Below are 14,284 nucleotides of genomic sequence, written 5' to 3'. Positions count from 1 at the left end.
ACCCAGGTAGTCATGATGAAAAGATGATTTAATGATAAACTAGGAGGAACAACGGAAAATCTCTGGCAGCACAGGAACAGACACAGACGTGAGACGAGGGTGAGACACGACGAGGATCCGACAACGAACACTGACAACAGGTGGGACTAAATACACTGGGAGGGTAATCACAGGAACGACACACAGCTGGGATCAATCAAGACAGAGACTCAGGGGAAAACAGGACTAGACAGACAAAAACTCGAACTCAAAACACAGAACCTAACACAACTGTTAGTAACGAATTAAAAGTAGTACATAATTTAATCAATATCTTAAATAAAAAATATATTAAAGATCTGCTTACATAAGCAAACTATTAATCCCCTTCCGCATTTGTCATGCCAACAGTTGCATTTAGCTAATTCCGAATTAGCTTATTTCCTAATTGCAAATAAGATAATTTAGCTTATTTGCAATTAGCTAAATCCAACTCAACTTAGTTATTGGTTATTATAATCAGCAAATAATATAAAACTTTAAAATATTACTCACTTAGTTAGGTGTACACAAATACAGCTTCGTGGATAGAATAAACCACGGCCCCCTGAACAGCATTAGCTTCTGGCCATTACTACGAAACAGGTGAATAAACATCGACTTTTAGAATGATATTGTCTCACTTTTATTCACTATTTAGTAATTATTAGTCGTTTACCTTCTGATTTTTGTAGCCTTCCATAGCAGGGCTTCTGACGCTTCCTTTTGTCCTTTTCTTGACGGAAACATTTCGTTTCGCTATATATAACTATAATATGTCATTTTAATAATGATTAAAAAAGATTAAGTTTTATGATGAAAAAAAGTTGTTTTTATCTGTGGCTCTGTGGGTTGAGTAGTCATCTTGTGATCGGAAGGTTGTAGGTTCCAGTTTCCTCCTGCCACATGTTGATGTGACTCTGACCCCAAACTGCTTACCCACAGACATAATATAAGCATTTTATTTATATTTTATCCTTATATTATGTATATGTGCTTACCGAGCTGCGTATCGGTGTAGAAATGTGTGTGCGTTTGTGAAAGGGTGAAGGTGACTCTCACGTAAAGCGCTTTGAGTAGACAAAATGATTTTTGCATTCCCGCCCCCACCATCTCCCTTTCAGTTTTCTACATTAGATTTCTACCCTGTACGACCTCTCTGGAAAGTCCCTAACATTTTGGGCTTTTGGTTCTGTTATTTCCTTGTATTGACTATTTATTTTTCCCTTATCCAAGTTTATTTACTGCAAAAACACAAAATCTTACCAAGTATTTTTGGTCTACTTTCTAGTGGAAATATCTTAGTACACTTTAAGTAAGACAAAACTAATTTACAATTAACTTTTCAGCAATATATAGGTTAGTGTTTTAAGTAAATAGTTCCTTAATGTTAATTTTAAAAAGTACTAGTTCCACTGGAAGATTATTTAATTCGGAACAAGACAGTTTTCCCTTGTTATAAGTGAAATAATCTACATGTGAAGCCAGCTTTTTTCATCAATATTAAAGAATTGTTGACTTAAAACAAGCTCCCATCTTGCTGAAAAGTTCATTGTAGGTTAGTTTTGTCTATATTTTAAGTGTACTGAGAAACTAGACCAAAAATACTGTGCAATATGTTAAGTTTATATTTAGTTTTGGATTTGTTCTTTTGCATTTATCTTCCTGTTTGAGTTTATTTCTTCTGTTAGTTGAAGTTGCTCCTTCTTGTTGAGTATTAGATGTGTTTGTTGGATTTAGTATTTATTTCTGTTATTAATGTTTAGGCTCCGTCTTTGTTCTGTCTCACTCATTTACTCCCCTTCAGCTGCTCATCATTTTCTTATCAGTCTAACTCACTTCCCTCCTTTTGACTGAAACTTGCGGAGCATTTTTGAAACTAGCAGACTCAAAAGTTTCACCTGAGAAGGGGAAAGTGATAAGCCCATCCCCCAACTATGTGCACACACAGAGTTTCATCAGCCTCCACCACACCGGCTCATTCTCTATTTGCAGTTCTTGTCCTTGGAATCCTTCAGACCCACGTCGGTGTGGAGTTATGGGACTTGCATTTATTTAGCTTTTTGGCATTTTGTAGGTTTCGGATGTGTCAACAGTGTAGTTTATTCACAGAATGTTTACCAGACTTTTTGTCTTGGTGTGTAGTTTTTAATTATTTTATATTGTGTGTTGTTTTTCATTGTGATTTGATTGCTTGTCATTGTTAGTTGCTTATTGAAATTTTGTTCTTTGCTGCTGTGACATGAATTTTCCCCATGGTGTCTATATGTCTGGGTCTCTACTGCTTCTAAAAAATACCCAGATGTTTTTGGCAATAAGTTCATCTTTTTTTGGAGTTTCAGAAATAAGTCATTTCAAAAGCCTTCTCAATATAAGGGGAAAATGAGCAGGCACTGCCTGTCACCTAGCAACCCCACAAACTCAGTCCGTTACCTAGCAACCCAAGCAGAGCTCTAGCACGTTTGATTAACTGGTTTTACTGCCGTACGCTACAAAAACAAAAACTTACCAAGTATTTTTGTTTAGCTTTTAGTCCAAATGTCTTAATACACTTGAAATAAGACAAAACTAATTACAAGTAAGTTTGAAGCTTGATACAGGAGCTTGTTTTAAGTCAAAAATGATGAAAAAGTACGACTTCTTTGGGCAGATTTTTTCACTTAACATTTCAAAAATACATGAAATTAGTATTTTTTTAAATCAGTTTTACAGCATTGTTGAATTGAAACAAGCTCCTGTATTTTTCTGAAAGCTACTTGTAAGTAGTTTGTCTTTGTTCAAGTGCACTAAAATATTTCCACAGAAATAGACCAAAAACACTTGGTAAGATTTTGTATTTTTGGAGTGTGTGCCCTGTACAATGGCTGCTGGAAAAGACAAGTGTTTTGTTGTTGACTTACAATCCACAAACCACTTGCTGCATTCTTGTTGGTTGTGCAGGAGGTTCCACCAATGCTTTTCAAAGATGTATGGTTGTATAATTACGTATCTGTTTGCAGCTATTTTCAAATGCAAGTGTAAACATTGAGTTGGGGGCGTGGCCAGGAGCAATACATTCTAAATTAAAGTCACAGAGGCCCTAAAACAGCTCAAAGTAGTCTGAAATGAGCAGACTAAAATCACATCATCGTCTCAGAATGAGATCATGAGAATGTTTTGTTTTTCTCAAAGACCTGACCTGACCTGTTCTAGGAAGCGTATTAGGTCACCTTTAAGATGACTGAATGTGCTTCTCAGCAGCAGCAGAGGCTTTTAGTTTGCTGCCTGCTTTCAGTCATTCATTCTCTGTTAGGTTTTAACCACTCTCCACCTGTTTACGCCCCTCACCCAAACAGGTGGGAGAGCTACTGGCTCTGTGGGAGTTGAATGATTAAACTGGAGCTGTTTACATTCCAAGGCCGAGCTTTCCACTGTTCAAACGAGAGAGAATTTGAATTCTCCAATAATCAAGAGGTTCCGCCTTCGATTCCTCCCTCAAAGCAACCTGCTGCTTATCTGGAAGTTCAACCTGCTGGACGCTCACTCGATCCGTCGGTGGGTGCTGATCGTGGAGGGGATTTCTTCAGACATGCCGTCAGCGGGATTTGAGATACTAGGCGTGACTCTGGCTCTGCTGGGATGGATCTCCGCCATCGTTTCCTGCGCTCTGCCCATGTGGAGAGTGTCGGCGTTCATCGGGGTGAACATCGTGACGGCGCAGACCATCTGGGAGGGCATCTGGATGAGCTGCGTGGTCCAGAGCACCGGACAGATGCAGTGCAAGGTCTACGACTCCATGCTGGCTCTGAGCGCCGACCTTCAGGCCGCCCGCGCCCTCACCGTCATCTCCATTGTGTTGGGGGTTCTGGGACTCCTGATGTCCGTCATGGGGGCAAAGTGTACCAACTGCGTGGACGAAGAGGCGGCTAAAGCGCGGGTGATGATCACCTCCGGAGGGGCTTTCGTTCTGGCCTCCCTCACCCAGATAATCCCCGTGTCCTGGTCCGCTCACACCATCATCATGGAGTTCTACAGTCTGGCCATACCAGAGGCGCAGAAGAGGGAGATTGGTGCTGCTCTGTATTTGGGTTGGGCCGCCGCCGCCTTCCTGCTCATCGGAGGCGGCATCCTGTCCTCCAGCTGCCCTCGGGGGCCGGAGAAAAGGTACAGAACGCCATACTCCCAAACCAGATCGGTGGTACCGAGCGGCTATGACAGGAGAGACTACGTCTGAAGCAACATCTGCTCCGCTCTCACGCGCCGACCAACATCTGCAAGCTCATCAAAGACTCCGGAAGCAGAACTGAAAAGGACAAAAACATCTAAAAACTGAAAAAAAAACACAAAACCTTACCAAGTATTTTTGTCTAGTTTCTAGTGCAAATATCTAAAAAAAAAAAAACCTTGAAATAAGACAAAACTAATTTACAAGTAACTTTTCACCAAGATACAAGAGCTGTAAATAATTCCTTAATATTGGTTTTAAAAAGGTTTAATTCCATTTAAATTACAACATGGGGATATAAGTGAAATAATCTGCCAGTGGAAGTGGAGCTTTTCATCAAGATTAAGGAATTATTGACTTAAATCAAACTATTTCTTGCTGGAAAATGACTTTCATGTTACTTTTGCCTTATTTTAAGTGTACTAGAAAATTTCCACTAGAAATTCAGCTAAAACTACTTGGGTATATTTTGTATTTTTGCTTTTCAAACTTTGTTTTTCACTTACTCACACTGGGTCAAGTAGTTTTTGCCACCAAGAAAAACCATAAAAATGAGACTTTCTCTCTGTTCAGTAAAAATCCTGCACCATAGTTTTCTTTCTTACTTTTCTGTGTTACATTGGAAGCACTGAGTAAATATTGTGAGTTACATATGGTAGAATTAGTGATTTCATTAGTTTCTTTTAAAGTAGTTTAGAACGTTTGTTAATGTTTTGCATCCAAAAGAAAACAAAAAAATTACATTTTTAATTAGCTCATCTGGAATGTCTGCATTTTTAAATGTTGTTGGCTTAATGAAGTGCTGATAGAGAATAATCCTAAGTATTTGTAATGTTTTAAGGAGCTGATTGATGTTTTTAATTTGGTTTGTATTTCAGTAGAAATATTTTACATGTTGCACTTATTGCCCTTTTTATATGTAAAACATGCATTTTTGAGCCCAAATCAATCCTTTATGGTGGCTCTACTTATTTTACATTTAAAATCGATTGTAGAAATTTGTAGTTTTACTTACCACAATTCTAAACAATAAAGAACTTTGAATAAATAATTGTTGTGTAAATGTATTAATGCTCCAGTTTGATCAGGAGGAGATGCTGATTGGAAAACCACCAAACCAGCTAAGCATGTCATAAGACTGCAGTGCAGTAATTCTTGTTGCTAAATGCTAGAGCTAAAAACTAACTGAGCAGCAGAGAACATTTAAATATATTAGTTATATTTTTATTGTACTAAAGATGTAAGATACCCGGAAATCCAAACTGCTTGGCAAACCCTTTAAACAACAACATTATTCTAGAGTTAAATCATTTAAATGAAAGGTTTTAGTTTTCTCAAGTTGTCCTCTGGAATTGTAATTTTATGTTTAATAACTTAAACATAAAATTGTTAAACATAATTTTAATAATTATGTTTAATAATTATTAAACATAATTATCTTGCCCTACAAGCTGAAATGTTGGTGGCTATGCAGCAAAAAGGTCTGCACTGCAAAATCCCAGAATCTTACCAAGTAATTTTGGTTTAAAACTTAAACATCTTAGTACATTTGAAATAAGACTAAACTAAAAGTCTTAGTTTCATTGGCAGATTATTTCATTTATACCAGGGGGGAAAAAAATCTTTTTTAAGTAAAATAATCTACCAGTGGAACTAGAACTTTTTCCAGAGTTAAAAATCAGAGGAAATAACTTTATTTTGCATTATTTTGACGCCGCTGCTTCGAAAAGGTAAAAGGAGAAGTGAATTTCTTTCTGCAAGCCCAGACCTACAGTGTGGGACGTCCACCTTCCTCATCCATGAGTTGACTTTGTGATAACTGGTCAGGAGGCAGCCATCTTGTTTGGTTTCAGTCAGCAGAGGGAGGCTGGGGAACGGCAGCATTCCTCTGGAAACTGTCCAGACCCCAGAGAAGCTCTGGATACAGACAGACTCATCGAAATCCCCCACAGTCCACCGCTAACTTCACTGCAGCTGCAGGAATCTGATGTTTTCTTTACTGAAGTGAATCATAAAACTATTCACAGTTTTCAACATTAAAACTGCAAACTTTCACATATGTTTTTTTACATTTCTATATAAAAGACTCCAATAAAATAGAAAGACTGAAACCTTAAATAGAAACAACAAAGAACAACAATTTGTACGTCTAGCCCTAGTTTCTCAATTCTGACTCATGTCTTGACTTTGACTAGACCATTCTAACTGATAAGTCATTACATTGAATCCCTGGAGCCCACACTGCAAAGACAGAAAATCGCATTAAGTATTTTTGGTTTAGTTTCCAGCACAAATATCTTAGTACAATAGAAGTTTGAAAAAAAGGAAAAAAAAACTTACAAGTAACTTTTCAGCAAAATATGTGACGTTTTCACTCTTAAAATGTTCCCCCCATTTTTCTTGAAGTAAAAATCTGCCATAAATCTTTCATTAATATTAAGGAATTACTAACTTAAAACAAGTTTCTTTATTATGCTGAAAAGTCATTTTCAAGTTAGATTTATTTTATTTCAAGTGTACTAAAGTACTAAAACCAAACCAACAATATAAGACTTTGTGTTTTTGCAGTGTACCAAAGTAATTTGTAGCAAGAAAGATGAAAAGTTTGAAGTAAGCAACGATTTTATCAACAAATTAGTCACAAATGAACACTTTCTAGGAACCTTTTTCTATTTCTGTGAACAAAATCTGCATGCAAAATGTCTTTGGGTACAAAAAGACGTGTTTCACTGCAAAAATACAAAATCTCCCAAAGTATTTTTGGTTTAGTTTCTAGTACAAATGTCTTAGTACACTTGAAATACGACAAACCTAACTTTTCAGCAAGATACAGTAGCTTGTTTAAAGTAAATAAATCCTTAATATTGATTTAAAAAAGTTCTACTTCCACCAGTAGAATGTTCCACTGCGCGTTGCCTAGCAACCCCAGCCAAGCCCAGCCCGTTACCTAGCAACTCAGTTCTAGTTCCACCGGCAGATTATTTCACTCATAACATGGAAAAAATGTTTTGTTATAAGTAAAATAATCTGCCAGTGGAACTAGTACTTTTTTTAAAAAGCGTTTCTGAATTTGAATTATTATTGCAGTTGCTGAAAAGTTCCGTATTTCACTTGTTCTACAATATTTCCACTACAAACTGATCAAAAATAAGGTTTTGTGTTTTTCATTTGAAAAACATTTTTAGTCTGGTTTCTAGTGCAAATATCTAACTTACCAATATGTCTTCAGCAAGATATAGGAGCTTGTTCTAAATCAATAAAACGCTCTAGTTCCACTGGCAGTTTATTTCACTTTTAAGTAAAAGAATCTGCCAGTGGAACTACAACCTTTTCATCAGTATTAAGTAGTTATTGGCTTAGAAAAAGCTCCTATTTTGCTGAAAAGCCACTTCTAAATCAGTTTTGTTTTATTTAAATGTATGAAGATATTTTAACTAAAACTAGGCCAAAAACTCTTGTTGAGACGTGTTTTTGCAGTGTACGGCCTTTCGGCTGTAAAGAGCCTCTTTGTGGCCGGGCCCTTTGTGGTGCTGGCCCTGTAAGCCGATAGCAGAGAGTCCTGAGAGTCCCCAGGTCCTTCCTCTCCTCCTAGTGATGTCACCTCCATCCCAGACTCCTCCCCTGCTCCAACCCACTGGTATAAAACGGATACTTTACCAGTCCAGGTAACAGATCATCACACACTCACTAACACTAACTGGGCGACATCAGCAGCCAGTATGTCTATAGGACTGGAGCTGATTGGCATCTCCCTGTGCATCCTGGGATGGATCATCGCCATCGTGGCGTGCGCCCTGCCCATGTGGCGGGTGACGGCGTTCATCGGCAGCAACATCGTGACGGCGCAGATCATCTGGGAGGGCCTGTGGATGAGCTGCGTGGTGCAGAGCACCGGCCAGATGCAGTGCAAGGTGTACGACTCCATGCTGGCGCTGTCGCCGGACCTCCAGGCGGCCCGCGCGCTCACCGTCATCTCCATCCTGCTGGCCATCCTGGCCGTGCTGGTGGCCATCGCCGGGGCAAAGTGCACCAACTGCATCGACGACGAGGCCTCCAAGGCCAAGGTGATCATCGTATCCGGGGTGCTATTCATCGTTTCTGGCGCCATGCAGCTCATCCCCGTTTCCTGGTCGGCCCACACCATCATCAGGGACTTCTACAACCCGCTGCTGACCGACGCCCAGCGGCGGGAGCTGGGGGCGGCGCTGTACGTCGGCTGGGGCGCCGCCGCTCTCCTGGTGCTCGGAGGAGGACTTCTCTGCTGCTCCTGTCCGCCTCGGGAGACACGGTACAACAACTCCAGGATGGCGTACTCAGCCCGGTCCGCGGGCGGCCCGGTTTTAGAGAGGAAGGACTACGTATGAGTGGAGGTCAAACATGACCGGATCCCACAGGAACACTGAGTCCGGAGGGGAAGGGACTTGAAGAAAACAAGAGTTTCACTGCAAAAACAAAACTTTGCCAAGAGTTTTATCTGCAAATATCCTCCTGAAAAAAGACAAAACTAACAAGTAACTCTTCAGCAGCTTGTTTTAAGTCAATATTGCTTAAATACTGATTTAAAAAAATACTAGTTCCTCTTTACAGCAAGACATTTTTCCCAAACGTTAAAAAAAATCTACCAGTGGAACTACACTGCAAAAACATAAAATCTTACCAAGTATTTTTTTTGTGTCTATTTTCTAGTGCAAATATCTCAGTACACTTAAAATAGAACAAAACTAACTCAAGTGATTTTTCTGGAGCTTGTTTTACTAAATAATTTCGATGGAAAACGTACTGGCAGATTATATAACTTAAAACACTGTGGAAAATATCTTGTTATAAGTGAAATAATTTGGTGATGATAATAAAATATTGGTTCAGGACAAACTCCTATATCTTACTAATCAATTACTTGTAAGTTAGTTTAGTCTTATTTCAAGTGTAATAATTTATTTGCACTAGAAACTAGATTTTAAAAAGTACTAGCTCTGCTAGTACCAGAAAAACATTCTTCCATAAGTACAAAATATAAAACAATTAATTCAATTATTTCTTCAAAATAATATTAAAAGTTTCCATCGAAGCAGATTGCATCAAGTCATTGATTTCCAGAATTTAATTGATCAATATGAAGAAATTAATTACTTAAAACAAGCTCCTATATCTTACTGAAAAGTTACTTGAAAGTTAGTTTTGTCTATTTTAAGTGTAATGAGATATTTGCTAAAATCTGGGAAAAAAATACTTGGTGAAATGTAGTGTTTTTATAGTGTTGAAACTGTTTATACAAATAGCACGTTTATTCAAATTTCTTTGTGCACTGTCATTTTAAGAGCCTTTCACTGTAAAAATCAGTTCCTTTTATAAGATTGTAGCTTTTTAATGTTTGCAACTGAAAACTGATGTCTGATTTTTATCACCAAAACCCACTTTAAATAAAAACACGGTTGAATTTCCAGTAAACGGAGCTCCAGAGTTGTAAATACCAGCAGTAGAAACAAACACAGATAATAACTGTATTCAACACAACTGCTAGTTTGTTGTGGTGAAGAGAGATTATGGTGTTTCCAGACATTACGTATTAATTTACAGTGAATCACCTTGAGGTCTTAGACACTCACTCCTGTGATGTTTATGTTGGGTTTTTTTTTTTTATAAAAGTGTCTCTAGCTGCTTATTTGTCTGGTTTTGTGTTAAAAGTTGAAGCTTTCTGCAGCGAGTCCAGGTGAGAAAATGACCTCGGCGTTTATCAGAGATGATGGAGCGTGCGCCGAAGCTTCATAAGACAAAACCTCGACATTCAATCCCCGAGGACGGCGTTACGTCAAGGTGGCAACGCGGCTGTTAGCGATTAGCCACAAGATCGGTTTTACAGGCAGGGGTGAGAAGAAGGAGCACCAAGGGAGGCGAGTCGAGTTACTCAAACTTTTTACACTGAAGCTTCAGTTTTCAGATGTGGACACATTTTAAATTGTTGCAGAATGGTTTCAGAGGCAGAGAAATGAAAAATTGATGAGCATTTCACAGTAAATGTGGGAGAGGTGCTTGATTCCATATCAGGTTACTCATATCGGTGTCACCGCCACCAGACGGGAGGTTACAGTAACTACAGATTAGGAGACATTTTACTGTAACAAACTGCACAGCAGGGGGCAGGGAGCCTATTGTTCACAATCTGAATTAGCAATAATCCTGCAAATTCCTGCGATTTCTGATAAATATAAGGCTTAAATCTAATAATAGAACAAAAATAAACCACTGGTCTGCTTTCCACCATGGTTCTTTTTAACATGGGTAAAAATAATAAACCGATTAATATTTTTAAATAGAGATATAATAACAAATCCAGGTTTTACAATGTTTTTTCATGGCATAATTGCATTAAAAGACATGACAGCGTATTATGGTGATGCTAAGAAAAATAAAATAAAAAGTCATAATTTTATAAGAATAACCATGATAGTGGTAATGTGAGAATAAGGTCACACTTCAAAAATAAAGTCAAAATTGCAACTTTATTGTCGTAATTTTATTTTTTATTAATGTATTTTTCCTAGTATGGCCCTTATACTTTATCAGCAACATGTTTTTAAATCTATTTTTCTTGTCATTGGGTTGAAAACTGTCTCTAATATTCTCCAGAAAAATCAACAACCCACTAAAGAAAATTTATTCATCCTCTTTTTGCATTTTTTTTTTTTTTTTTAAATGTTCTATTTTATTCTAAAACACAGAAATCTAAATAAAATAGTGGTTATCTAAGAATGACAATGCATTTCCTGCAGTAGATGTTCATCAAAATTATAAATTGTTCTAAATAAGTTTCATTAAGCCGAACTGAGGGCAAAAATGGCTCTTCGGTTTGTAAAGGTTTCATGTTTCTGAAATAAACCAACACAACTATTGTGTTAAAACAACTGCACTCCAAAAACACAAAATCTTACCAAGTACTTTTGTCTAGATTTTATAGCAAATATCTTAGTACACTTGAAATTTGAGGAAAATAACTTAGTAACTTTTTAGCGAAATATAGTAGCTTGTTTTAAGTCAATAATTCCTTAATATTGATGACAAAGTTGAAATATTGTAAATAAGGAACTTTTCAGCAACATGGGAGCTTCTTTTAACTCAATAATTTCCTAATATTGATTAAATTCATAATTCAACTTGAAAAAATACTTTTTCAGAAAAGTTACACTGGCAGGTCATTTCACTTATAACAAAACATTTTTCCTATAAGTGGAATAATCTGCCAGTGGAACTAGAATTGAGTTGCTAGGTAACGGCCTGGGCTTGGCTGGGGTTGCTAGGTAACGGCGGAGTGGAATATTCTACTAGTGGAATTAGAACTTTATCACCAATATTAATGAATTACTGACTTAAAATAAGATCCTTTACGTTGCTGAAGAGTTGATTCCTAGTGTGCTTCGATATTTACACTTTAAACTGGATCAAAACTTCTTGATAAGATTTTGTGTTTTTGCTGCAGTGTAAGATAATTTCCTATTCCACTGACTTGCTAAAGACCTTCAGGCATGTTTGGTCATTGCTAAACTAATCACTGGATCTCTGATTTGCATGTTAAATCCAGGAAACAACCCCCTTTTCTTGATGTGAATAATTTCCAACGAGACCAGCAGGTTCAGGTCGTTTTGAATCAAACACAAAGGAAAGTTGGTGAATGCTGACCAAAACCCCCGAGGCTCCGATGAAACAGTATCTCATCACATACCTGGACGGCTGCAGGAAAAGAGAAGAAAGGAGGTTCTGTGAGCATGTCTTGTCGTGCTCAGTTGGTTCTGGCCAAACTCTGCTCACGTGACTGATACTGGGGAATGTGAAGGGCAGGGAGGCGGCCTGGACCCTGAAGGTAGAGGAGGAAAACTCAGCCCCCGCCTGAGACTAACACAGACTCACTGTGTCCACTCAGTGGGAACAGAAACTCATCCTTCTGGTAGAGTTAAGGTTTTAACTATTTGTTTTCAGAGGGTAGAGTGGCCAGAGTAGAACTACTTTAACATATTTTTACTCAAGAAAAAGTAAAAAGTGGCCTTCCAAGAAATTACTCAAGTGTAAAACAGTATTCGGTAAAAACACGACTCAAGAAACTGATCAAAACTTCAATCAATTAATATTTAAAAATTACATCATTAGAAGGACCAACATTTAAAGTTATGTGGATGTTTTTGTATTTTGAGGACCAAAATGAAAATAATTTATATAACTAATATAATTACAAAATTATGACAGAGTATAAGGGCCACACTAAAAAATATCATAACTTTATCGTAAAACTATCACTTTCGACTTTACTCATGCAATACGTTATTGTCATAATAGTACTTTTTTATTGCTATAGCCCTAATACTCCATCACACAAAACAACAAAACCAGGCAAAAGAAAACATTGTCCAAATTTCAAAATGAAATTTTAACAAAACCTGCAGGTTTTGTTAAAATCTGTGTCTGCTGAATTTTTGGTTAAAACATGTTTTTCATTCAATGGGTAGAAAATCCAGAAATTTGACTCAAGTAAGAGTAGAGATAAGTACTCAAGTACTGCTAATAGTACACTTTTCCCAAAAAGTTACTCAAATAAATGTAGCTAAGTAAATGTAACTAGTTACTAACCAACTCTGTTTTCTTGCGGTTTGGGCCGCGTTTTTCGTTTGATTTTTACCCAGGAAGCACATTGGCTAAACCGTGAGTGAAACAGTCACTGGGACTGACTACTATATATTACATTGAGGGACAGCAACTGTAACATTACATAAACCTTTCTGAACAGGAGCTTCAGGCGAGGGCGCACTTTCTCCGTCTATTATCAGACATTAAAGCAACTTGAAGACCAGACGGGCCAGGGGGCAGCCGCCCCCCTCAGCCTCCCCCATAGATCCGCGCCTGGCTCAGTGAAATAATCGCTGATCATTTGACCATAACGTCATATAATGAGTTAGTTCGATGCTATGAAGCTTACCGGAAATTGCCTGCGTTGTAAACAACCATCCTCCACTGCAAAGAGAGAAGTAGCGAGCCGAACAAGATGGCTGTTGATGTTAATTCCATGTTTGGAAGCATAGCCTACACGGACTCATTTGTTCACCTCCTCTGACGCCATTGCTAAAGCTACAGGTAGCGCAGAAAATCGACGTCATCGTTCCGTCTCTCCTTCCGTTCGCTGATTGGCCTGGTTGAAATTCTACCGGAGAAATCAAAGTAAATGGGAGATTAAAATCGAGCGGGATTGTAGCCAGATTACGGACATATAAAAGGTGTATATTTTTATGTGATATATTTTAAAACCTCAAAACGAAAATAAAATTATTGCTAATCCATCAATTGTCCAATTACACTTTCCTAGCGCCTAACTAACGTGCAGGTCACCATTACTGGGGAAGACTGGTGATCTGATCTGGACAGACGTTATGAAAAACATTTGTTAACACATTTGTCAATGTGTTTATTAAAATCCATTTGCTGGTCCACCTGCCAATCAAAATGAACAACAACCAATAAAGGATTCAGTCTGTAAATGTTTGTAAAAAAAAGAAAAAAAAAACATTTGGCATTTTCTCTTTAACAGGAAAATTTGCAGCACTCAGCAGGAAGCTCCACTCGTCTGTTTACGCTACAAGTATTCTTCAGAAACTTAAATTAAATGATAAATTGTGAGCATTTATTCATATAATGTATGGGAATGTTATGTGTATAACATTTAGGTGTTGGATCGGGTCTCAGTTGTTTCAGGTCCAATCTTTCAGTGATTAACTCATTTGGACGCAGCGGACTCTACTGCCCTCTAGTGGAAAGACATAAAATACAGAAGAACTAATGTGAAAGCCTTAAAACCTCTAAATGTGCATCATAAATAATCTGCATCACCACTTTTCATTTAAACTAAACGATTTTCTGAGATATTTCCAACAGGCTCCATCATTCATAAACCTAAATTTTAACCATATTTGCAGATTTTGTTCCTATCTGTGAATGTTATGATGCATCATTTCAAACTATCCACATGCAGAAAGTGCAGTTCACTGATTTGTGGTGACAGTTTAACGCAGACCAGAAGCTTCA

At 37.7% G+C, this 14,284-nt stretch overlaps 3 protein-coding genes across 3 annotated transcripts in view; 2 read left to right on the top strand and 1 right to left on the bottom strand.

Moving 5' to 3' along the window:
• The window catches only part of cldnj (claudin j), a 42,356-nt gene extending 41,559 nt beyond the window's left edge, over positions 1 to 797 (bottom strand). The window contains exons 1-2 of the mRNA XM_016671686.1: positions 698 to 797; positions 535 to 613 (exon numbers count right to left, since the gene is read on the bottom strand). The gene's annotated coding sequence lies outside the window, so the exon portion shown is untranslated. The remainder of the gene's footprint in view (positions 1 to 534; positions 614 to 697) is intronic.
• A 2,644-nt stretch (positions 798 to 3,441) lies between these two features.
• Positions 3,442 to 4,338, top strand: LOC103138270 (claudin-4-like). Its single transcript, XM_007552400.2, has one exon. It carries the CDS (start codon positions 3,587 to 3,589, stop codon positions 4,229 to 4,231), a length of 645 nt encoding a protein of 214 aa, XP_007552462.1. The 5' UTR covers positions 3,442 to 3,586; the 3' UTR covers positions 4,232 to 4,338.
• A 3,169-nt stretch (positions 4,339 to 7,507) lies between these two features.
• On the top strand, positions 7,508 to 8,753 carry LOC103138269 (claudin-3-like). The gene has a single exon (XM_007552398.2). It carries the CDS (start codon positions 7,942 to 7,944, stop codon positions 8,584 to 8,586), a length of 645 nt encoding a protein of 214 aa, XP_007552460.1. The 5' UTR covers positions 7,508 to 7,941; the 3' UTR covers positions 8,587 to 8,753.
• The last annotated feature ends 5,531 nt before the right edge of the window (positions 8,754 to 14,284 follow it).

This window comes from Poecilia formosa, unplaced genomic scaffold (assembly GCF_000485575.1).
Source record: "Poecilia formosa unplaced genomic scaffold, Poecilia_formosa-5.1.2 Scaffold48, whole genome shotgun sequence".
Lineage (NCBI taxonomy): Eukaryota > Metazoa > Chordata > Actinopteri > Cyprinodontiformes > Poeciliidae > Poecilia > Poecilia formosa.
This window is presented reverse-complemented; position numbering and strand designations above follow the sequence as displayed.

What these genes read in the sequence shown, in the direction of transcription:
- LOC103138270 (XM_007552400.2), top strand. Translation starts at nt 3,587, where the DNA reads ATGCCGTCAGCGGGATTTGAGATACTAGGCGTGACTCTGGCTCTGCTG.
- LOC103138269 (XM_007552398.2), top strand. Translation starts at nt 7,942, where the DNA reads ATGTCTATAGGACTGGAGCTGATTGGCATCTCCCTGTGCATCCTGGGA.